This window comes from Falco biarmicus, chromosome 10 (assembly GCF_023638135.1).
Source record: "Falco biarmicus isolate bFalBia1 chromosome 10, bFalBia1.pri, whole genome shotgun sequence".
Lineage (NCBI taxonomy): Eukaryota > Metazoa > Chordata > Aves > Falconiformes > Falconidae > Falco > Falco biarmicus.
Genome location: NC_079297.1, coordinates 14,350,778 through 14,376,191, shown reverse-complemented (window position 1 = coordinate 14,376,191; position 25,414 = coordinate 14,350,778). Strand labels below are relative to the sequence as shown.

General features: G+C 45.7%; 1 protein-coding gene across 2 annotated transcripts; it reads left to right on the top strand.

The window, feature by feature from the left end:
* Positions 1–307: 307 nt before the first annotated feature.
* On the top strand, positions 308–25,040 carry CHRNA4 (cholinergic receptor nicotinic alpha 4 subunit). Of its 2 annotated transcripts, none has more exons than XM_056355103.1 (6): positions 308–842; positions 2,102–2,253; positions 5,661–5,705; positions 5,797–5,906; positions 15,677–17,057; positions 22,873–25,040. In XM_056355103.1, exons 1-6 carry the CDS (start codon positions 782–784, stop codon positions 22,996–22,998), a joined length of 1,875 nt encoding a protein of 624 aa, XP_056211078.1. In that variant the 5' UTR covers positions 308–781; the 3' UTR covers positions 22,999–25,040. The 2 variants fall into 2 exon arrangements, with proteins under 2 accessions (XP_056211078.1, XP_056211080.1); XM_056355105.1 differs by lacking the exon at positions 22,873–25,040 and adding an exon at positions 18,644–20,226.
* The last annotated feature ends 374 nt before the right edge of the window (positions 25,041–25,414 follow it).

Genomic DNA, 25,414 nt, shown 5'->3' with positions numbered 1-25,414 from the left:
CCCTGTTTGTCTACAGGAGTGATTTTGAAAAGCACTTGGACAAGATTAAACAGACAGCTTTCGTTAATTGAGAACTGTTTGGGCTTCAGGTGCTATAAAGATCCCAGATGCCCCCACATCCACCATCTCTGGCTGCAGCTGGGATCTGCATCTCCCTCTTTATTCCTCATACTAAAAGTTTTCCTCCCTGCAGCCTGTTTGCTGGAGCGCATAGATTCTCTCCTCCTCCTAAGCAGGAGGTGGGCAGGTCTAACTACATTAAATATACAAACATTCAGTGCTCCCTCTCTGCTCCACCAAGGGCTGGCGTGGGCATCGGTGGCCCATCAGCAGCAAAAGCTGAGCAAAGGCTGCCCAAAGGGCTGGGGGAAGGGTGAAAACAGCAGCAGCAGCAGCAGCAGCAGCAGCAACAAATAAACCCAGCAGCCAAACCGCCCCGTAGGAAAGGGGAGAGGAGCAAGCAGGAGAGCCCAGGGAGCCTGTGCATTTTGTGTCTTTACAGGAGCTTTCTGCAGCCCTTACGCATCTCTTGCCAGTGTATGTGCATCAGTGTCCCGGGGAAGAGCATCCTTTTAGGAGGAAGAGCTGGAAATCAGTCAGAAGAGAAAAGAAAAAACAAACAAACAAACTCCCCACCAGCTATTACCCCTTCCCAGAGGAAGGTGAGAGGGAGAGAGAGAAAGGAATTTAAGGGAATGAAGCTGGAGGATCCAGAGGCTCAGAGAGGAAAAGTTGCCCTGACGGGAGACTCTGCGTACTAGAGCCTGAGCTCTGCTCCACAATGGGAATTCTCGTGTCTAAAGGAAACCTCCTCCTCCTGCTGTGTGCCAGCATCTTCCCCGGTAAGTTTGAGAAAGCTCTTCTACCCCTGCTCTGCTTTTTAGCTCTTTTCTCCCTTAACCACCTCAAAGGCATGCTGCAAAGACTGGTCCCTGTGAATAAGGAATTTCCCCCATTCCTGCATCTTCCTGCCCCATCATTGCAGGTCCCCTAAATACCAGCCTCTGCTGAGCAATGCTTTGCTTTTATTTTCTGCTCCTTGCCTGATTTGATGGGGAAAGGGTTAAAGCTGCGGTGGGGAAGGGGACAGGAGGGAGAATACAGGAGGGGTTCAGCATCCTGCTTCTTGCCTGGGTTTTTCTTCCCTGGGTAAAGTGTGTTAATGTGTCTCCGGGCTACAGCTCCGGCTGGGGAGAGCACAGCCAGCGCTCGGCTAATGCTTCCCTTTGTATAATCCAGGGCAGCTAAAGACTAAGTAGGAGCCATATTCCATGAGGGATGCGGGGAGAGCCCCCGGCTCCCTCTCCCCGCCATCCATGGTGAATGATGCATCTGTGTGCAGCTAGCACAGGAGTGCAGCCCTCCCCCCGGCAGCCCCCTGGAAGAAGGGTGGCCTTCATTTTTAATAACCAACAGGCACGCACAACAGTTCCTGTAGTATACGTGGAGGGTCAGGGCTGCTCCTTAGGGCTTCCAACTTTTAAAGTTATTGAGGAAAACCGTGGTCTTGTTATCTAATTTCTGCTCTCCCCCATCCTCTTCCTTCACCCATCATTTTTGTGAAAGACCAGCTATGAAGGTTAGTTTGAAGAGCTGAATTTCAGTCTGCCTTTTTTCCCTAATGCATTTGATGCCAGTTTTTGTGTGTAAATCTGATCCACCATCCCTAACTCCCAGCAGAAGTTTGCTTTTTCCTTTTTGGTTTGCTCTTCTAGCATCCCTCTTCCCTGCTTGCCGACTTCAGTGCTAGAAACTTGCCACAACGTGACCATAAAATTTAGACCAGATTCAAGGGAGAACAGCCCATGCAGTGTTTTTCAAATGGTATTACTGATGCCCCCACTTTCTTCAGATCAATCCTGCTTTGCAATAGAAACCCTACACTGGGAATTGGCCACTGTGGTTGGATAGGGTGAGAAATACGTGGCAATGCCTGGGGTAGAGGGGAGGCAAGTCACCAAGGGTGCATCGCCCTCCCATGTGTCCCTACTTGCCCACTGCTGGGGTTGGCCTGGGGCTGCTCCTCGGGGCAGGCTTCAGCTATGCCACCGCTTGGAGCTGCATGTGTTTCATGCCATTGTGCCTCGTGCCTTCCCCACAGCCTTCGGTCATGTGGAAACACGAGCCCACGCGGAAGAGCGTCTCCTGAAGAAACTCTTCTCTGGTTATAACAAGTGGTCCCGTCCCGTCGCCAACATTTCAGATGTCGTACTCGTCCGCTTCGGCTTGTCCATTGCCCAGCTCATCGATGTTGTAAGTGCAACAAGTGGCCAAGATTAACCGTGTTGGGGTGTGAGGAGAGGCTCCTGGTGCATGTGGGTTTTACTGGCTGATCCAGGGTTGGGGTGGGAAGACTTTGCTCTCAGCAGGGAAGAGTTGTCACGCAGAGAGCTCTGCTGGAATGAGGGATGAGTCATGTGTGTCGCTGGTCATCGAAGTGTATCATTTTTTCTTCATTTACTATAGGCAAAATCCCAAATGCCTTATCAAAACCTGTGGGGCTGATCAGAGTAGCGCAGTGGAGCAGCTGGTATAAATGCCAGAGAGTCCTGGCTAAGGGAAAAACCAAATAGCTGATTTGGAATTCAAGCTGTAATTATTAACACTAATTTACACAAGCTAAAAGGAAGAGTGGTTTAAGCATCTCTGGAAGATAGCTTGTCTGGAGAGCTTTCTGCAAATTAAAGTTTTGAGGGTTTTTAGCTAATCTGGCAGATGTTAACAAGAAAATTGTTTCAGAACGTTTGCTCAAATAGAAGTTACATGTGTACAAACTGCATAAGCTGTTTACAAAACGGAGTGGTTTACACTCCGGACTGATGAGCACTGAAATGTTATTTAAAGGATTACTGTATCACAGTGAGCTGGGGTCAAGTGTTGAATCCAAAGGAGATCCCTGCGGGGCTTGCAGATGTTAAGCATACACACAGGCTTTCCAGCTGGTGCAGATCTTGCTCCCGCATGCTCCTCTCTCCTGTCCCCGTCTGCACACAACTCTTCCCGGGACAGTGTGTTTGTGTCGGTACAAGTACCAGCATCACTCTCGGAGGCTCTGTGCTGCTTTTTACTGTCTTTGTGTGGCCCAGAAAAAAGTGTGATAATGGGAAGTGGAATGGAACTTAAAGACATTGCTGATGTGGAACAATCATAACAGATGACTGTCCACAATATTTTAGATTTTGAGATAAGAGTTTGGAGATGCAGAGGAAACAGAGCCAAGGTGGTGCAGGAGGTGGGAAATCAAAGAAACTAGTTGCTGGACAGTTGCATCTCCTTGTGCTCAGGCCATCGGCTTCCACCTCTGCAGCACAGACATGGTCTCCTGTTCCCCTCCTCTCTCTTACGTCAGCCTGAGGGATCCAGGGCTGTTTGCAGTTGCTAATGTTGAAGTTGTACGGTTCTCATCTGAATAATTGATAAGACTAAAGATGAGACATTAGTGACTGTGGAGGCATGAGAGAGACTTTCCATTATGCAGCTGCTGAATTGTGGAAGAGGGAGGATCGATACACCTGCTTCATAGTGCTTTTCTCAGTTTACTTAAGGAGAATTAATCTTCTTAAAATCATGTCAGTGGTTAGAAGTGCAACTAGCAGGCAGTTCCATGCTGGAGCCGGTGGGTACGGCTGGAGGAGAGCTCTCACGCCCTCCTGCCCCATTCCGTGTGGCTGGGGACTGATGACACCCCCTGCCAGCACTGCAGCACTTCAGCTGTCTCTCCTCCTTCCTGACAGTGACACTGTTTTGGTGCAAGCCCTGCTGCAATTGCTAGACCTGACATTCAGCTTCCAACGACAAGAAGTCTGAAAGAGAAATCAGAGCCGTATTCAACTCCCATCTCCTGCTGACAAAAGCTGGGGGTGGGGTAGGGGCGTGGGGATGGGACGACACACAAAAATCAATGTGGAACTTGACATCCCTGCATGTCCTTACCTCACCGTGGTGTGCTGAGGGTTTTCTGAGCCCAGAAAAAAGTGCTAAGGGATCAAGGATATGTCTAGGAGCAGCCACTGAGAAACACATCTGGCTTTCTCAGCCCGTGTCTCTGCAGGACCTCATGTGCTGCGTTCACCTTGAGAAGAGAGGCCAGGCAGGGCAACACCACCGTCTGCTGCAGCCTCTGGGCTGGCTCCGTGCGGGAGAACTCAGCCGTGCAGGCGCAGGAGACTCATCAGCACATCGCAAACCCCCTGTGAGATAAAGCCATGGACCAGAGTCCTGCTTCGCTCAAGTCGGGAGGGTGGTAGAGCCCTCGGCTGTACTGATGGGCAGGAGTTTCCACCAGGGGTATGCACCCAGCCAGGGAGGGAAATGCCAGTAAAGGGTAGCACCTGCAGGACTGGGATCCCCAGTGCAGGGACTGTGGTGGTGACCCTGAGATGCTTGAATTGCAAAGCTGTAAGAGAAGCAGATGCTCGAGGGTTGGTTCAGTCCAGGGCATGGCAGCCTCCTCCTGTGGCATTCCTCATCTCCCATCAGCACCCAAGAAGACAGCTGCATGATTTCCCTTTCTTTCTTTGTTTAACAACAAACAAAATTTGAATGTTTTTTTAATTTCTCCTTCCTCCGTGTGCTTCTGGTCCCTAACCCCGGACAAGGGTATCTCTGATCACGTTTTACACTTGGTGCCACAACAGCAGTGCAGATGCTCGGCGAGGGGAAGGCACAGCACCCACCCACCCCAGCCTGAATGTCCTGGGTTTAATGTTCAGAATTAATCCTGAACTGCCACAAGAGCAAGGTTAACAACAAACAGTTTGCTTTCAAATTGAGCCCTGTCAGTTCTGTAGCTGACCAGAGAGAGAGAGAAAAGAAACAACCACATGAAAAAGCTCCAGGCTCTGATGTGACACTTGAATCAGATGAGCACTAGGCTCTGCCCCGCATAATTGGTCTGAGTTATTTACACAGGGGTTGTAACAAGCATGCAAGGCAAGCAGCAAGCAGTAATTAGTCCTACTACAGTGCTGCCAGCATTATGCCTGCATTATATTATTTAAAAGTATTTATATAGTATAGTTTTACCTTTCCATACTTTCTGTACTTCAAGCTGGGAGAAAGTCTACCAACAGACAGCATGGGTATACCTATGAGTAAAACCATAAATAAGCCCCAGAGCAGCTTGGGTTTATTCAGAAAACCCAACCCATAGCGCTCTAAGTTCATGTAGTTGGTAGAAGGATGAACACTGCTGAGCTTCATGTTCCCAGAGCTGTATTCACGGATGATGTTTCACATCTAAACTAAACACTACTTGCAGATGATGCTGAGCACTCACAGGTGTGAGTAAGGAGATCTGTATCCCTCGTTCCCCTTCCCTCAGTGCTCAGGTCAAAGCCAAGCTGTGGAGCTCTTTCTTCTGCCTGGTCCCATCATTTTAGGCTGAATCCATCAGCAGTGAGAAAAATCCCAATAAATTCAAGTCTGTCTGCTCACAAGACCGCTTAGGTGCAGGCTCAGCTGTTCAGCGGTATCAGGCAGCTGTGCCCTGTCCCATGTTAAATGACAGAAACATCTGTTTTTTAATTCCAAGATGGAATTTACATTTATTGCAGAGGTGGTTTATAATTACAGAAATGAAGTGCAATTAAGATAAATTTAATGAGTTCCTTGGGCCGCTTCATCTGCTTCTGTAACCATTGTCTGACCTTGCATTTCAGGATGAGAAAAATCAAATGATGACCACGAACGTGTGGGTGAAACAGGTGGGTGCATTGAAATACATACTTTTCCAAGTTCCTTTTCAGTTTTACAATCTGAACTCTCCCAGCTTTGTAACTGCCTTGTTTTTGGCAGGAGTGGCATGACTACAAACTACGCTGGGACCCCCAAGAGTATGAAAATGTCACATCCATCCGCATCCCCTCGGAGCTCATCTGGAGGCCAGATATTGTCCTCTACAACAAGTGAGTGTGAGCACTGTGGCCAGAGGGCAAACCCATCCTTGCAAATGTTCTCTGCCCATGGTGTTAAGGTGTTTATTGCAATTATTCCTCCTTATTTTGTTCTCTGTGGTTGAATTCCATGTAGACTGTCATAATATCGGTCCCAGATGTGCCTTAAATGACATGACTAACATTCATCACAAGGGCTTTGTTCTCCTAATGATCCTTTCCCTGGGCAGCGAGCTTTGTTGGGGGATGCCAGGTATTTTTTCTTTTCACATGTCAGATACACAATTAAGCTGGATTTGAGCTTTCAGTCCTCTTCAATTTCATTTCACCAAGGAGCTCTCCCCTAATTCATCACCATCAACTGGAAAAGCCAGTTACTGAGGATAGGCTTAAATAAGGCAAATATGCTGAAACGTCAGACTTGTGTGTCTACAAATACAGGTTTCAGGTCAACCCAATACCATTCTAGAATTATTCTTAAATACGTATTTGTTCCTTACCCCGAATGCTCGAAATCCATCTCTTGCATGGGCACTTCCTAGGGAGCAGGTGGCTATTTTCTTTCTTTCCTTTGGAGGCTGTTGATATTCTTAGAAAGATTGTCCAAGTGCCAAGACTGTTTTCTCCTTGGCTTATCATACCAGAGCTCTCCAGTCTCCTAGGATGTAGGATATCCCAGTCTCTCTCCACAGCACAGGCTCTAGAGAAAAACACTTGCTGCAAGCATCAAACAAAAACATCTTTGCATGTGATATTTTCTGAGAGAAAACACTCAGAACAGAAGCCGGGCTCATTTTTAATAAAGAGTTGCCTGGTTCTAGTTTGATATGATTTTGCTTTTGTGTTTTGGTGTTTTCTTTTTAAAAAAAAAAAAAAATATATTTTTGCTGAAGGAGAAATCTGTCCAGGGAATTGTGAGCTTTGGAGACTGTGGACATTGTTATCTTTCCTATTAGCTTGTCTCTGATCCTCAGTGGTGTGGAGTGATTGCAAACCTCTTGAAAATCACTGCATCCTCACATAGCACCTTTCAGAGATTAGACCAATGGAAATAACTAATTCATGGGCACTTGGACCTTCCTATCCTACAGGGACACACTCCGAGCATTAACATTGTATTACAAGTGCCTCACATTGCAGCCAAGAAAGGTGTTCACAGCTTCCACTGGAAAAAATACATGTCCTCATCCTTCTCATTGCTTAATTAATGGAAATGGTAAGGATTATTATTTTTGGAGCTTCTGGTAGTTGTTGTGGTGGACCATATTGCCAAAGGAAATAGTGCTACATGAATCTCCATCACCTATGGGACATCTGTGCTTTAAACCATCTGTTTGCTGGAGCTACCGGTACACAAGAGCCAGCTGTGTCACCTCTGCACCTTGGCTCACCGTGCTCACCGTGGCTGATGGCACCATCCATGCAAGGAGGGCCCTAGCAGTGACAAGGAAGCCCTCAGTACCCTTTTGTGCCCTAGTTATTTTGGGACTTCATGCTAAAAGCAGCCCCCAGAGGTCAGTGGGCACCCAGACCTCTGAGCTGGGTAGCCTTTGGCTTCTGACCCTCTGCCCTGCTGTCCTAGTTTGCTGCTGCTCTCACTCCGGGGAGCAGCTGCCAATCTGCTGGCCGCAGCAGCTATTCCGGAATGTCTTTCTTCTCCTCATCTGGGGTGCGAGTCTTCCAGCATTGCCCACCTTATTGCTTGGCTTGGACTGACTTGCAGGGAGGTCTGGCAGACAGCATGTCTGGCTGTGCTGGTCACCTGCTGCCGCGCACGGAGATCTAGTGCCCCAGCTACCTAAATCTGAGCTACTTCTCTCCTTTTATCCATACTTACCATTAATAATCATGCATTCCTCTGTTGGTTGTCATGAGTCTATCATGCATTTTTAATTGGTTACTTTTCTCCATGAATTAAACATGGATGTAGGCGCCAAGCATTAACCAGTCTGTAATGGTTTTCCATTAATTCTATACCTCTTTGCAGATATATTTGCCCATGCTTTTTCACCCAATCTTATGTAAACTCTTTTCTGCCCTGGGATATACTTCTCTCTGCTACCTAACTTCCTATCGAACACATCTGAAGCTGCAGTCAATATCTTAGCTGCACTGCTCTAACAACCAGGTTTCATGGGGTTTAGGGGTTGCAGGGCAATGTGGTGCAAATGCGATGCCTGCAAGGCAAAACTGGTATCATGATGGGACACCAAGATGAGGCTCTTCTGCATGGCAGCTCACCGGCTGCATGACCAGTGTTTGTCCTTGTGGGCATCTCAGCTAGGAATGTTTCAGAAAGCAAGGTTTTGCAAAGACAGCGACTAGTTATGGGTGATGGTGACAAGGATTTCATCTCATATTTTACATATATATATTATATATATATAGTTCAGAGGGAATTTAAAGTAGATGCACAAAATTCTGGGTCCCTAAGAGCAAAAGAATGTGCACAGAGACTTCAGTAGAAGCCAGAGAATGGCCACACTGGCCTTTTACACCCTTCAGGCTTTTTCATGTGAGCTATTTATTGCTCATCACATGCTCTGGCAGAAGCATGGCATTTCTGTTTGGGATGGTATCCTTTGGAAAGGAGACTTTCTGGACAGGAGATTATACAAATGCCCTTCTGTTTTCACCTTGGGGTATATATAGAAATGGCGAAATTTAAATTGATGTGAGATTTACATCTTTAAGGAAACCTAACCCCTTGTTGTGAGGTTATTCCCATATCTAAGCTCATTATTGTCAAAAACTTCCATTTATCCACTCTAGAGGCCCAAATTAAATCAGTAAACTCAGCTGGTTTGGCCTAGAGAGTATCTGTAGTTGTCAACATTCATAAGGAATCTAAAACCAAATTAATATCCGACAGGGAAATTAATATGCTGTTGAATTTTCAGGCTTGATGAGATAAGTTCCAAGGCTATGTAAACAGTTTCTACTAAATGTGACAAAACTTATGTATAACAGAGGAATATGAGTTAATAGTGAAGCAACAAAGCCTCTTCTTTGCCAAGGGCAGCTGTCCCTCAGATGAGGCTGTAAATGCTCTGCAAACACTTCCAAATAATTTATAAATGAATTATCTAATCTGCGTTGACTTATTTTCCCATTCATGAATGGATTCAAAGCACATTTTAGTTTTCCTTTGTATATTTAAAGTATATTAAAAAAAATCAACAAAAAACCACACCCAAACCCCACATTGTTGTCTAATCAGGGAATAAGCTATTGGGGCTGCATTTTGATTTTCTTTTCACTTCTCCACTGCTCTGTTGAACTGTTTGGACCCCATGCAACACAGAAATGCCAGAGGAGAAAACTCTGTAACTGCGGGCAGGTGCTCCAGCTGCTCAGAGTTGCCTGGCAGAATACAGGACCATGTTCTTGAGCAAATTGGATGGGCAGGGAACTTGACATGTGATCTTCACTGCCTAGTTTTCAACGTGGATATCCATGATAGCATCATGACATTTGCCTTCTCTAGCCTGATGATTGTAAAACCTGGGAGGAAGCTACTGGGAACATTCAGACTTTGAAATTGTCTTCTTTTTCAATATTTTCTGGTGTTAGCTGTTCCAAAAATTAATCCCTGCCTTAGACTCCATAGTCATAAAATAAACTAAAAAACCCAAACAAACCACAAAAAAAAAAAACCAACCCAAAACCCCAAGATCATACATGAAGGGTGTTCAAATACAACTTTCTGTAATTAGGAGTAGGAACTATCTTGAGGAACTCACCCAGTGATAATATGGTCACAAAGGACTACGGGACTGGGTTAGGAGATGATCTGGCAGGCAGCATTTGAAAACGATGAAAAGGCAGAGTTCTTTTGAACTACACTATAGCAGCTTGTTCTTTTGAACTATACTATGATATCTGCAACCAGCGAGACTTCTGGAGTAACACTGGTTTCCTGACTCATCCCAAAGCTGTTTGGAGGAGAAATACCAGAAAATGCCCTGGACTAACCTTTGAAATATTGGAAACATTCTTGACATTTTTATTTGTGCGTATGTGTGCACTTGCATGGATCTTGTCATTTTGCACCAGTTTGTTCCTATAACAGGCCCATAATCACTACTTCACACTTAAGTTTTCCTGATTCTTCTGGGAGGAATTTAAATGATTTCTGGAGAGGCATTGTATCTCTAGATGCTTTTGAAGTTTGCTGCCAAGCTCTGCCCAGTGCTACAGGAACTGATAGAAAGAAATCTGTGAGAGGGATCTCTCTGGTGGGCTGTTGCTGTGTTAGCATTCAAGGACTTCTCCTACCCTTATGCTAAGGACAGAGCTAGAGTTCTGCCTCCAAACTGCTGACAAGGGTTCTTGGCAAAGGGAAGAATTGAAGCAAAACACATGAATTCAGCGGTGTTAGAGCCTTCTGAGAAACTTGTGCTCATTTCTTTGGTGTAGCACAGCCATTTCTGAGGCAGGTGCCTATTTTAATGAGGAACAACCAAAACATCACTGATTTCTAAACATCTGAAGGAAGGAAAACCTGGGAAGCGACCTGAAGAAATCCCATCAGTGCACAGACACCTCCATCTACATACCCAAGATGTTTTGTACCCCAGTTGCCAAGACCTTGGAGATATTTAAAACCCAACTGGGCAAGGTCCTGATCCTCTTGTAGCTGACCCTGCTTTGAGCAGGGTCTAGCTTTGGACTAGGCAATCTCCAGAGGTTCCTTCCAACCTGTGCATTTGTAGTTATCAAGGTTCCTTCCAGCCTGTGCGTTTGTAGTTATCATTTTGGAAGCACAAAACAATCGTTAAGCAAAATATTCTCTGGTTTGCCTTTAGAGAGTATTTTAATCTGAACATTACAGAAGCACATCTTTAATGTATACCAAAGGGTGCAGGGCATGGTCTTTAAAGGGGTCTTGAAACTGCAGTTTTTCTCATTTACTGCTGTTTCATGAAAAATGCTTTAAATGAGGTCATTCTAGCTTTATCCATATGTGTATGTAGCTAATTTTCAGGGTTTTAAAGCTCCGTTTGGATTTAAATTGTATCATCAGAAATTAAAATAAATGTGTGCCTCATTTACATGCATTCTGAAAACATTTAATTTTGTGAGGTGATGTATCTCCCAACTGCAGGGAAAATAGAAATGGGGAAAAAAAAGAAAAAAGATTCTCCATCAGCAGAGCTTTTTAATGAAATATGGTTGATGACTGCCAGTAAAACAATGTCATTCTTGAACCCTCATAAACTTAGAAGGTTTTAGAGGAACAGCCTTTATTCTCGAAATGAGAAATCAGCGGCTGCAGAACACAGCATCGCTATTTCCTTGGCAAAAAAATAAGCAACTGTCTTCTCTCTTTAAAGATTGCTGTGCACTGTTGTATTTGACATGAAAATATAAGAGCTCCAGTACTTTATTACTGACAGATTTTTAGAGCTGTCAGGTCAGAGTAATCAGGAGAGCCTGACTATCTTAATTCCCATGTTCTTGTGATGTTTACCTTGCACTTGCTTGTTCTTCCAAACGGTTTCTCATGACAACTGTCGCAACGCAGTGGTGTGGACTGAATGAGCCGAAAATGCACTACCACTGTAAAGGAACACCTGCAGATTTTCTCTGTCCCACTGTATCACATCTCCCACCTTCCTGTGTAAGGGAATATTCATGTTATGCAGTCAGGGTTGTTGGTACAACTTGGCCAGGATTGGGTTTTCACGCAGCAAAGCTTTCCACGAGAAAACAGGAATTCCCCAGTCTCCTAACTGCAGGCTTCATTTGCAGTTGGCTGTCTCACTGTCATCCCTCAGAGGAGGCTGGGGAAAGGCTTTGGAAGACCGTCAAGAGCCAGGTGATCTTTTTGCTCCCTCTCTCATGTCAAAAGGACCAGGATGAAAGCCTCACCCAGGATCAAAGCATCCCTCTAGGTGCACCCCACATCGGCAGGGCACCAGCAAGCATAGCTTCCAATCCAGTAAGCATATGCTTGAAGGTCCGGTGTGGGTGGTAAGCTTTGGGAAGGCAAAAATACATGTATGCATGAAGGCTTAGGAAAACTGCGAACACCTGTGCACGTTAATAGCTGGCTTGGGTACAGCCTGTGTACAGCAGCTTGGCTAATGTGCCCTGCTTACAAACTGCTGAAGTATCTCTACGTTGAACTGCAACGAGAAGTTCAAACATGCCCAGTAAAGTCAGGAATTACTTCACAGCCCTGTTAGGCTGGTGAGGGAGAAGCAGGAGCATCCCAGGGTATTTTATGGCTCCTCAGAGTCATTATTTGACTCTCAAATGCATGGAGCCGTTCTGTTGCTGGTTTCACACCTGCCATGGCACTGTAGTCAAAATCCACCTTGGAAGGCAGTACCAGTGTTATTTGTAATAATGTGTGAGCCAAAGAGGACCCACAACAATGCTGTTTAGGCAATAAATTAAAAAATAATTTCCTCATCAAAGAAGCAGGTCAATCATGGAAATAATTGACACGAGATCTGCAGCATCCCACTTGGTTACATCAGTGCTTGCAAAAGAGAGGCGTGTGGCTAGTCACGCAAGGACTGCAAAACTGCCAGACGTTTCTGGAGATGAAACACAATTACATGAATTATTATTGTTCCTGGATGAATTTTTAGCAAGAGTTTCATGCCCTTTCCCAACACCTTCCAAAAGGAGAAACACACGTCTGTGTTGTTTACCCAGCCACTTACACATTGCTCTACCTAAGAAGGAAAACACTAGTGGATGCTCGTTATCCCTTTTCTGTAATGTATAATCACATTGTTTCATTAATGAATGATTTAATCATGCCTCTGAGATCTCATTAAATGCAGAATTAGATTCCAAATTCCTATTGAGATTTAGAAAGAAAACCACCGAGAACAGCAAACACTGGACTGTCACTTGCTGTGCATGTTTCATGTCTCAATCTGGCTTTATAGTGCAGGCAAAACCCAGGAGGAAAAAATAAATATGGTTTTCATTCAAAGCAAGTGGTCCTGGAGTATAAATTAGACTTAAGAAAGAACAGGTAAGAAAGAAGTTGCATGGATGGTACAATGGCATTGCTCAGTTTTACTTGCATTGGAGTAAAACACAGGGGTGGTTTTGCCTTGATCCTTTTGAGACAGCAATCTGGGTTTGTACATATTTTTAGCTTTCTTGTCTTAAAATTAAAAAAAAAAAAACAACAAACCAACACCACATTTTAAAGCTTTAGAAAAAGTTCACTTCAGAGGTCAAAAAGCACTGGGTCCTTCTGTGTTCTTTTTATTTTCAAAAATCTGCCACCAAGAGCAAAGGCTTTCCATTATAGAAACAAAGAAGAGTTTAGTAAAAACATGATGCCCCACCACACAGTAATTCTGATTTATTTTTCCATTAATTCATCTAACCTGGAAAACAGTCCTAAAAGACAAAGATCTGGGCTGTGACCCTGGGGGCTGGGGACATGTGCCATGTCTGCCCAGGTATTGTGTTAGTCAGAACAGCTCACTGAGGGCCGGATCCTGCCACTGTTCCCCAAAATAAGCAATACTTACACCAGCCTCACTGCAAGCCAGTGTGGTCATGGGCTGACAAAGATGCTTCACAGGGCAAGAAGAGATATCAGAAAGTCTGTTTTTTTCCCTTTTTGCATATGAATTAATGGGTGGTCTCCTAAAGAAATAAATTTAGGGAAGTTCCTCTGCCTTCTGCAGCTTGAGGGACCCACCACAACATCCCTGTGTTGTTTATCTTACTGCTGGTGAGGAAGAGGAGAGCTGTGACCCCCGCGCACCCCGTCACCGTGCGGCTGCTGTCAGGGCACATCTGAGCGCTGAAGCAGCAGAGCGGGGCCAAGGGGGGTTGCCAATTGCTGGGAACGCGGCTGCAGGCTGGATGGGCTCCAGCCGGGAGGGCTGGGCAGGAGCAGAGAGCTTTCTATCTATATCAGCCTGAATAATTCATCTCAAGTTTTTAGCAGAAGCTCTCCCTCCCCTGCTCAGCTTCCCCTTTGTTTAGCAGCGTTGCTCTTTGCAACTCAGCATCACACAACATGCTTCTTCCTCTGTATCCCCTAGCTCTGCAGCGGCGCAAGCTGGGTATATAAGACGGTCCCCAATTCCCTCCCTGCTTTTTGGATGCTCTTTTCTTTTGGATTCTCTTTTCTCTGTTCCTGTGGCTAGATATGAGGGCATTGCTCTACAAATAGATCCCACCTGCTTTTTTCAGTTGCGATTTCAAACTTTCAGACATTTGCTCATGATAAAAACCACTTCAGCTCTATCCAAAGCTCACTCATATTTTAAAACCTCTTTAACCAGGGTGTTTTATCCAGGTTGTGACTGTCTATGGATCCCCAAATCCTCTGTCTGCAAGTAGAAATCAAGGGAGAGCGAGCAGGTTTGAAGTTTCAGCCAGTCACTGCACAAAGGGGCTGCAGATGTCGGGGCTTGGCTCGTTTTCAGGTGAAGGTGTAATTTTGTGGTTTAAACATCCCGTCTCCAACCACAATGACTATTTGAACATGAACATATGTCACTTGTGCAGCTCTGAGCACTTCAGTCCTGGCTCTTTGTGTAAGCTTAAGCAGGCTGCAGACACTGCAGACACTGCCTGGGGGAAGGACACTGCTGTAGAGAAGGTGCCCATGGACTTGGCCCCAGATGTGGAGTTTACAAGTCACAGTCCATGTCCTCCCTGCGGAGAGCAGGGGAGGAACAGCGCTTCTTCATAGTCATGCAGGGCATTAATTACCTGCTGTGCTAACTGAATCTATTAATGAGCTAATTTCTTTCCGTGGCGTCCACACACCAGGGCAAGCAGTAGGTTCAACATTTGATGTGTAGTAGCAGAGCTGCGGGTGTGAGGAAGGTGTGGAGCTGTGGCTGGTGATGCTAAGGCAGGTGGAGGACAGGGCTGTCTCCAGGGCTGGGATCCCATTCCTGAAGTTTCTTGGCCTCCCTCCTCTCTCCCACACTGTTACAGCTTGAGTATGGCATTCCTTGGTGGTCTTTCTTCCCCCGAATCCCCAGTGCACTTGCGTTTCCTGTTGCCTTATTTGATTTCCCTCACCCATATCCCAGTCCCCCCGATGGGCTGGAAGCAGCTGGTGTCATGGGTGTGTGGCACGCTGCTGTGGGAATTCAGTGCGCTGATCAGCTGAGAAAAGCAGATCCAAACTGAAAAAATGCTGTTTTATGCAATAGCTTTTTCACTGGCTGGAAAATGGCTTTCTGATATAAAATTCTGGCTTGTTATCTATTTGTCTTATGCCAGCACACAGACCCCAACTGAGAGTCCCTGTAAGAAGACACCGTAAAAGACAGCTCCCTTCCTGACTGGGAAATCAAGAGATTAACTTTCATTATTCCTATTAATAGGATGTTCTTGCTGTTTTACATGTAAGAGGCTGAATGATTACCCAACACTGTTTCATTTATAGCAGCTGTCACAATTAATTCTGCAGAGCCCACGGCCACGCTACCTGATAGTGGTTCCTCCCACCTCCCTAAAGCAAACTCAAACCTTTCCAGGGAGTTTGGGGGACACCTTAGAGGAAAACTTGCGTACATTCATCTCAAGGACATGACTTATGCAAGGTGAGGGCTGACTTTTGCATGTGAATCCAGTGCCTGCATAAGCCAACAGAGTTTGAAATCCACTGGGTAGAGTGGATGGATCCAGAGTTTGCAGACAATGTGCCTCTTGCATCTCTCAGGTGCTCCGAGTGCATTTTTGGAAGCCAAACACTAAATATCCTATTTCTTTAACAGAGCTGAGATGTACCAGAGAAGCCTTATCCTTTTTTTTTATCTCCTATCTCTCCCCAGTGCTGACGGTGACTTTGCAGTTACCCACCTGACCAAGGCTCACCTCTTCTATGATGGGAGAATTAAATGGATGCCACCTGCAATCTATAAAAGCTCCTGCAGCATCGATGTTACCTTCTTCCCCTTTGACCAACAAAACTGCACAATGAAGTTTGGCTCCTGGACCTATGATAAAGCCAAGATAGACTTGGTGAGCATGCACAGTCATGTGGACCAGCTGGACTACTGGGAGAGCGGGGAATGGGTCATCATCAATGCTGTGGGCAATTACAACAGCAAGAAATATGAATGCTGCACAGAGATCTACCCCGATATAACTTACTCCTTCATTATCCGGAGGCTGCCACTGTTCTACACAATCAATCTGATCATCCCTTGCCTGCTGATCTCCTGCCTGACTGTCCTGGTCTTCTACCTGCCCTCTGAGTGTGGAGAGAAGATAACCTTGTGCATCTCCGTGCTGCTGTCCCTCACTGTGTTCCTGCTGCTCATCACAGAGATCATCCCATCTACCTCCTTGGTCATCCCTCTGATTGGAGAGTATCTTCTCTTCACCATGATATTTGTTACCTTGTCTATCATTATCACTGTCTTTGTCCTCAATGTGCACCATCGTTCTCCACGTACCCACACGATGCCTGACTGGGTGAGAAGGATCTTCCTTGACATAGTCCCACGCCTCCTCTTCATGAAACGTCCCTCCGCAGTGAAAGACAATTGCAAGAAGCTCATTGAATCCATGCACAAAGTAACCAATACGCCAAGGCTTTGGTCCGAGATTGATGTGGAACCCAACTTCGCTACCTCATCTTCCTCCAGCCCCCAGAGTAATGAGCCATCACCCACGTCTTCCTTCTGTGCCCACCTCGAGGAGCCAGCCAAGCCTCAGCCTATCTGCAAGTCCCCTTCTGGGCAGTACTCTGTGCTGCACCCAGAGCCCGTGCAGGTGACCTGCTCCTCTCCACAAGCCTCATGCCGCCCTCTGGGTGACACCCAGACCACCTCCATCTTGAAAGGCAGATCACTAAGTGTGCAGCAGATGTACAGCCCCAATAAGGCAGAGGAAGGGAGCATCCGCTGTAGGTCCCGGAGCATCCAGTATTGCTACCTGCAAGAGGACTCTTCCCAGACCAACGGCCAATCCACTGGTTCTCCAGCATCCCAGCGGTACCACCTAAATGAAGAGCAGCCCCAGCACAAGCCCCCTCAGTGCAAGTGTAAATGCAAAAAGAATGAGGCAGCTGGCACACCAGCCCAAGGAAGCAAGACTCACAGCGCCAAAGAGCAACACCTTGTGTTGATGTCCCCAGCCCTGAAGTTGGCAGTGGAAGGGGTTCATTACATCGCAGACCACCTGCGAGCAGAAGACGCGGATTTCTCAGTAAGTATGATAACTCGGCCTGCTTTCCTTGGGTAAGTCAAAAATTATCTGCTAAGGCAGCCCCCACAAACCTGGGGCTATACAGAGAATATCCTGGCTGACACGGGCTCAGCCCTCCCTGATTGTGTGGCTTTGGAACACGTTGGCCACTATAGGCACAGGTAAAGACTTTGTCCCTGGGGGCCTTGGCAGGCATGTAAACCAAGAGGGTAGCACAATCAGACTACACTCAGGGCTGCTTTAGAGCAACAGGATTCTCCAGCAGAAAATAGGAGTAAATTTGCTGTTAGGTAGGAAGAAAGCAGCTAAGATGGTGAGAGAGACCCAAAAAGCAGTCATCTGGTGGGAACACAGCAGACATCCTTTATAGAGAAACCTCTGACAGATGGGGAATTCACACTCTCAGTTTTTTATTAAGCATTAGCTCTGGCTACTGAGCCTAGGAAAGCAAATTCCCAAAATAGGTTGTGGATGTGGGAAGCATGTAGTAGCGTGGGGACATCACAGGGTATGTTTAGCTCCGCGTGATGCGATTCCTCATTAGTGGACTTCCACTGGAGCAGTTGGCTCTGTGCAGGAAGGTGGGTGGACAGACAAATTTCACACTTACTGTGAAGGGGTAAATATGGCTACAAACGGAGATGGAAAGAATTTTTTTTAATGAAGATGGTGATGCATGTACAAACACCACATCCCTTCACACCTCTTGTAGCTCTTCCCCTGCAATACTATGGATACGGTGTGCTAGCTGATTATTACAAAAAGAAGGAAGCCACAAAATAACTGAAGTTAGTGTTTGTACTAAAGTTTTATTTGGCTTTTCCTAGAGGGATTGTTCAGCAAAAGGTACTTTTTCAGCTGTGCTTACAGTTTGATTTTCTCAAGATTTAGAGTCAGTGCAAGTGCTTTTATGCAAGACTTGCTGGGCATGAAGAGTGTCTTTATATTTGCATTTTGCACAGCACTGAGCACTTAGCAGCAGCAGCAAAAGATTAAGTGCTACTGTCCATTTATATACTCTTCGGCAGCACAGTTTGAGAGGTCTCTGTTCTTTAATGTATTTCACTTTACAATATCCCTTTGAGGAAGTAACTGTTTATTCCTCATGTTGAGGAGTGACAGCCAAAATACAGAGATGGGGTGACCTACCCAAGGTCACAGAACAAATCTGTGGCAGAGAGGGGCTGTGCATCCCCACCTTCATTAGTCAGCAGCTCGGAACTTTTGCCAGGCTAAAGCACTTCACAAGTACATTAGGACCACGGGAATTAAACTCTGCTCTCTCCTCCTGGCAATAATCACAACTAAACCCATGGAAGTCAGTTGATTTTAACTCACTTGTTTCCCCATTGTGCAAAGGAAAGAGTATTACACCAATGATACCCCTCATTTCAACTGATTCTCTTTCTACTAAGCTTGTTGGTATCATCAGGAGCTGAGTCAATTAATATCTTGGGTTCTTTGCTTTTAATCCATGTTTACAACTGTCTTTAAAATTAAAACGGTCTTCAGAAGCTACAATTTTTCATCATATACCTTCTTCTACCACTCCTGCTTGAAATGGAGCAAATATCCTGAGGAGGAAGCTATTTACAGCACCAAACATCAAAAGCAGAAGAAAAGGAGCAGTTTTGAGGGCTCTGACCAGACTTGCTGCCAGCTCAGCCTGCGAGCAAAGGCACCAGCAAAACACCCAGTGATGAGCAGGGAAGGGTTGCCCCCCAGACCACCAAGCACCGGGCTCCCTGGGAAGAGCCTGCAAACCTGTCCACAGTTTTCTGCTCTTTCCCAGCAGTTGTGGCTGGCACGTTAGGCAGAGGTTGGCTTTTCAGGTTTGGGGAAATAATTGCTGATGCCACTTTGAGGCTGTACTGTTTTCTTTTTCTGGATCCAAGTAATGTTAAGTGGGAAAGCATTTTTTCTCCAGGTGGAAATGACAAAGAAGAAGGAAACGTGACCTTCTGGAATTGAAATTTACTGCAAAGAGCAGAACTGATCTAATAAAATGAGCATTTATTGTGGAAAAAATCAGTACTCAGGAATTTGCTTTCATCTCAAAATCAAATTGTGGCATTTCTTCATGGAAGTCTTCAAGAAATCTATCAGCAGGCACCTCTGATGCAGCTGCAGCCCCTGAGACACAGCTCGCTCTCTCTCGGGTAATATTTCCAGACACATGCACCTTCCCAGAATGAGAACAGAGCTTCTTTTGAAGTTCCTGTCTTTTTTTCTAAAGCACCATTGCCACAGGGGCAGTGCTTCTAAATTAAAAGTAAATAGCTCGTTTAATTAAGTGCTTCAGCAAAGAGAAAATGGGAAATGCAAGAGGCAGTTGTTTGTTACAAAAAGACGTCTGCAAACAATACAAGCACAATGGTACACTGGGGAAAACGCAAGACCGAGTTGTCCCAGCATATGATAGAAATGCCATTAGAAATTAATTACAGACTGAGAAGTAAAACAAGTCGCATGTCACACACGAGCCAAAATAACGAGAAACCAGTAGCACCGTCTGGAAAGCCTTGTTGTCCTTACGCTGTGTGCATCTCTAGACTACTCTGATAAGAAGACTTTGAAGACAGTTTAAAAATAAAATGGGAGAGAATGTAACTGAGGGGGAGGAAACACAGGATAATCTCACCGGTTTATTTTTAACAAAGTACAATAAAACCACCCGGGAATGCTCTAATCTGTGTTGCCAGCTCTGGGTCCTGGGGATCAGATGTCACCAAGGCACTCAACCCTCCACGCAAATCCCGGGGCAGGATGCCCTGTTCCTGCTCCTCAGACCTGCAAGGAGCTAGACCAGGGAAGAGCTGCAGATTCCCTCACTTTTCAGGAATTTGCGGGTGGGGGAGTCTGCTGGTTCCTGCCCGTGATCCTTTCCTGAAAACAGTTTTGAGCGAGCTTCTTAAAAACTAATCAAAATACAGCTCAGGAGTTGGGTTGGCAGATGTTGACAGCTGCATAGATATTGTCAGAGAGACCTCTGCAGATCATGCTCCACGTCAGGAGCTGGACCACAGGGAAATGCTACAGCGCTGTCAGGAAACAAAACAAAACAAAAAACCCAGATAATTTTCTTTTCCTTCTCCTCCTTTTTTCTTTTCATTGTCTCTCCATAATTTCCAATTTCACCCTTCTGTGCTCTTGATCTAAAGCTGGATATTCATTTTGCAAACATCTGACGCACTCCCAGCCATCATTTTCAAGATGGGCTGAGTATTTATGCATATACCATTACATTCGAAAGCAAATTTCTGTTGAGCTTTTCAAGTTGTTCCTCTTCTCCCATTTCCCCCTTCTTTTCTCAAAGAGAAAGTAATTTAATTTCCTTCCTTCGCATGATCTAGCTCTTACTTTTAGGAGCATAAATACTCAAAAAAGCTTCTTTTACCAGAATGGGGCACTATTTACTCAATCCAGCTTTCCAGCGGGACATCAGATGGTAAATTTCAGATTTTCTTTACACATTGGTTGCATCATGAGACATTAATCCCATAAATACAATAATCCAGAGCTTGCTTAGCTACCCTTCTCATGAGGAATTTTAAGCATCAGAGTCTTTATTTAATTTAATTTAATTTTTTATTTTTTAAATTTAGGATTTTTAAGCACTCTCAGCAAGTGACAAATAGATCAGAAAACATGTACAGGAAAGGGGACTTATCCATGGAGATCTTATCCTTGGGATGAGAGAATTCCTTTTGATTTCAAGGGTCACTATTTCTTCTACTCACTCTAATTAATGATGGGTATGCTAAGGGTTGTACAATCATAAACCAACATGGTTTCCCCCAAGAAGGTAACACGCTTCAGGATGAACCTCTGATTACCTCTGCCTATTGAATACTAAAGACTTGCTTAACTTGGTGCTATTTTTAAAGGGAATAAAACTATCCATTGCATGAATTTTTTTAATCAATTCTTCCAGGTATTCCTGAAATTTAAGATGCTTTGTTCAGAGAACAAATTATGGGAAAACATAATATGCTCTTCAGTGTGTGCCTCATTTCCCAGTGTTCAAAGCTGCTTACTGAGCCAAGTTGATGAGCGATGCCGGATGATTTAAAGCTCTAAGGAGCAGTCGGCATGGCAAATAATGAGGTGTAGTTAAAGTTAAAGCACTGGTTTTGCTGGTGTTGCTTCTGCTGAACGTTGCCTGCATTGAGGCACAGGGTGATGACAGGTGCTTTGCAAATACATTGAAAGAGCCATGATCAGTTTATGAATGGTTCAGCACACCAAAATGAGCTAAATCCACATACTTTATCTGAGAGGAGTAATATTCTTAGATCAATGAAATGTCACAACATTGGTCATAGAAGCCAGGGTGGTATATTCCCTCCCTCTGACACATCACAGTTTCTCTGTACCATCCACAAGGTATAAGATAAAATTTAGTGGGACATCCGTGACTGATGAAGAAAGAGAAAACTCAAGGTGAGTTTACAGTCACCGTATTGTGCTCAGAGCTTGTTTGTTTGGTGCCAGATGGGTCATAATATTTTAGGACCTGAAGTTGCCACTATGCCTGTGAAAACATCACCTGCTACAAATGACTATTTCACTGATGTTTGGAATGCTTCCCCTTACCAAAGTGAATTTTCAGCATACTCAGCAAATCCTTAAAGAACCAGAAATCAGGCCAGGTCTCCTACAAATTGTGTTTTACCTCACACCTCCTGTTCTGGGCTACTCCCTTATTATTATCTGTTTAAAGCAAACTTAGGATCTGTGGATGAAAAGGCCTGTACCGTCAGTGTTACATTACTATTGTAGTGTGTTTTTCACTCATGCTACAGCCCAATGGCCGTGGCAGCTTTGTGCACAGTGACACCACTCTTTGCTCAGGTCACAAACTGGGGGTGCAGTGAAGCAGCCCTGGCAAAGCACAGCCTTGGCTTTGGTGTCTCCTCCTTACACCACACTCCTGACTTGCTGCAACCGTGGCCACTGAAAAAGCTGGAACTAGCTCCTGCTGAGATGTTTTCCCTAAAGAGTAAGGCAGCAAGCCAGATTTCAGCCCTCGGATCTATTAATCACCAAGTGGTATGTTGTAGGAAATTATAATGGGTAAAGCCGTATCAAATAAAACGTTGCCATCTGATCAGTCCTCTTCCTCAGAAAGAAATTAATAATAATAATGTAATAAAAGAGGTTTTCATATGTATGCGGTTTCTTACTTAATGAAATAGCCATTTGCAATTCCTGCCTGATGGTATTAATAAGTACTAGACCTCCCCAGAGAGGAACTGCTGGAAATCCTCCCACAGCAAGGCAAAAGTGGAGAAAAAGCAGGGTGAGGGAGATCACCTCGCTTATTTGCTGGTTCGTTTGCACTGCTTACTCACCCGAAGCTGCAAGTCCCTTCACAGAAAGAGTCTTGCTTCGTTAATCTGTAAGCAAATATGTTTACGAGCATGGGGAAACAAGTAATTCCCCCCACCCCCCCCAACTAGAATAGCAGCATCACTTACACACCCAATTACAGCCGTTGCTCATGGAAAATGGGATAGTGAGTGTGCAGACGAGCTTAATTATCCACAGGCGTATGTCATCCCCAGGGAGCTGTGAACAGGGTTGGCAATTGCACACGCACACCCACACAGTCTGGGAATCTGGCTCCCACATCAGGAATTGATAGAATAAATCTGTGCCATCATATAGGGCCACTAAATGTAAGCAATACTTTCTCCTCCTGTCTCTGGCTTGAAATGAAAATACCCTGTTTTGGAATAAGGCACTAATAGTCATCACAAGTTTTAACCTCAAAGAAACGTTAATAATTGGCCTTTCATCTCTGTGTTCCCAGGTGAAAGAAGACTGGAAGTACGTTGCGATGGTCATTGACAGGATCTTCCTCTGGATGTTCATCATTGTGTGTTTGCTGGGAACTGTTGGTCTCTTCCTCCCACCGTGGCTGGCTGGAATGATCTAAATATAGCCCCAGAGGGAAGAAAGTATATCCCAGTCTATGGATTTTAGTTTACCTGGAAGGAGAGGAGCAGAGAAATGAAGGCAGCCCTTTGAATAATTCACTGCGTGTCCGCGCTTGAGTTGCTCCAGAGCTCTCTGGGAATACTTTCCGAGGTTGCATTGTTTTGCCAAGCCATTTTCATTTCCTTCATCTAATTTAGGGGAAAAGTTCTTATTAAAGTCTGTACATAGCATGGTGGCATTCATTGCCATATACTCAGCAATGTAAGAACACGAGCTTCTTCCCTCGAGCAGCGCATAAAGAGGCTTCGCATCAACCCAGCCCCTGGCAAATTCGCTCCAGTTGTCTTCAGAGGTCTCAGTGTGCCCTGCCTAGTAAGTAACCTTGCCCTGCCAAGCTGAAGTGATTCAGGACTGTGTGTCCCTGTATGAGTCATTTTATAAATAAAATTCCAGATCTGGGATACCTGTGCAGGATGTGGTCTGTGGTCAGCTGGTAAAGACAAGACAGACTGGAAAGGCTAAAAGAACTGCTCAGAGCAGCTCAGCCCCATCGGTACCAACCGTGACCATTAGCACAGCAGCTGCAGTCTTTATATTGACAGATTTTACTTTGGCCAATGCCTTGCAGAGGCCATGGGGACCACAGCTGAGTGAGGTCCATGCAAATGAGAGAAGTATTTGGGAGTAAGATTCAGACCATGTTGGTAGCCCTTCAGTGTTCTTTCAGAGGAAATCTCCTGGATGCAAGTTACGGCTGCAGCAAAATAGCAGAGGATCACGCTGAGCTGTAAAACCCTTGCTGTAGGTGGGGAAGGTGCTTAGATGTGGGGAAGCCACAACAGAAATGGAGGATGGTGTGTTAGCATAGTAAGGAAAAATGCCGTTATATGGGGAAACCTGAGCAGGACACCCAGCCACACTTGGGAATTCAGAATGCCGCTTTGCAGAAATTACAGGTATGATGGCCTTAAATTTGGCCAGTTGTGTCAGCAGCTGTGCTCTTCCCAGCTCTAGCCAAACTAAACCAACCTTTTTGCACATGCTTGCTGCGAGACCTGCGGCAAGGAGGCAGGGACAGGCACCACCGGCCAGACAGAGCGGGGCATGCTGCAGCCTTGTCTTACCGCAGGGAGACATTAGAGCATGACGGCACAGCTGAGCCAGATGTGGGGGGGAAAGGCTGGAAGAAAGTGTGGGCGTCATCTGTCTTCTGCCTCTTCCATGTATGTATTTGCAAGTGCAGGAGGGTGACCACACTGGAACAGACCGTAACTCCCCCCAGCTCAGCATCCTCTCTGTTCAGCAATTACAAACCCACCGTCCCCCTCCTTGCTGACTGCTGCGTGCCAGGTGGGAACAGCACAGCAGCACCCAGCCCAGTGTCTCCTGCTCATTTCAGAGGTCTCTTAGGCAGAAGGGCTTATAAACATTTAACCACAGTGTGCAAGGAAAGGCAGACAGACATGGTCTAAAAATACAGGTTTCCCCCGGGACCTGCTGTAACTGCATGAGTCAAAGCCCAGGATGGCAGCTGAGGGGCTCTGGTCTTCACCCAGCATCTCCTCCACAGCCCGCAGCTGGATCAGCATGCACAAGGCTGTCTGGCCACTGTGAAAGTTTGCTGCCAGGCAGCTCTGGCTGGCCCAGAGCTTCAGAGAACACACACCAGGAGAGGCAGGCAGCTGCCTGGAGGCCAGCACAGAAGGTCCTGGTAGAAGCCAGAGCCTGGGCACAATGAGAGCCCAGGTGGGACGTGTGGCATTCCTATGCTGTAGCCTGGCATATAAAGCTTGCTTGTGCCACATGGCTCGGTGAGGAGCACAGAGCTGCACAGGCTTGTGACAGTAATGCTGGAACTGAAACAATATGGTTTAAAGAGACTTCTTTGAAATACAAGTTACTGCATTCAGTCCAAACAGTACAGGATAAAATCAATGCAGTGATCAGCCTGTTTGGCCTCATTTAAGAAGCTACAACTGACCTCTGTGTTCACAGACTCAGCCAAGTGCTTAAAATCTGTACAGCTTATAAAAACCTGGAGTAACCATGGTTTGGGCCAGATCCATGAAGAGCTGTGCTGGCACAGCACGGGGAGGGAGGATGAGGGAGCCAGAGCTGCTGCTCTTCTTTGCTTGTTTTCAGAATAAAGAGAGACTCAGTCTTTGGAGATGCTAATTTATCCCTTTTCACAGTCAGTGAGTTTGCTTATGGCAATGAAAGGAAAACAAACAGTCATACATCTTCAAGGTCTAGTGCATAAATGTACCAACGCAGCTGCAGTCTGCATCGCAGGGCTGCATGCCACGGGGGTTGGGGGGGGATGGCGGCAGGGCTGGCTTACGGTCCGTGCTGCAGGCAGGCTGGGCTCACGGAGGTGGCCTGAACTCTCTCCAGCGCCTTTTTGAATTTTGAGT

Bases quoted from the DNA above. Each gene is read 5' to 3' on its own strand.
- CHRNA4 (XM_056355103.1), top strand. From the start codon at position 782: ATGGGAATTCTCGTGTCTAAAGGAAACCTCCTCCTCCTGCTGTGTGCC. The intron at 2,254-5,660 runs GTAAGTGCAACA...CTTGCATTTCAG, and splicing joins TTGCCCAGCTCATCGATGTT to GATGAGAAAAATCAAATGAT. The intron at 5,706-5,796 runs GTGGGTGCATTG...TGTTTTTGGCAG, and splicing joins CGAACGTGTGGGTGAAACAG to GAGTGGCATGACTACAAACT.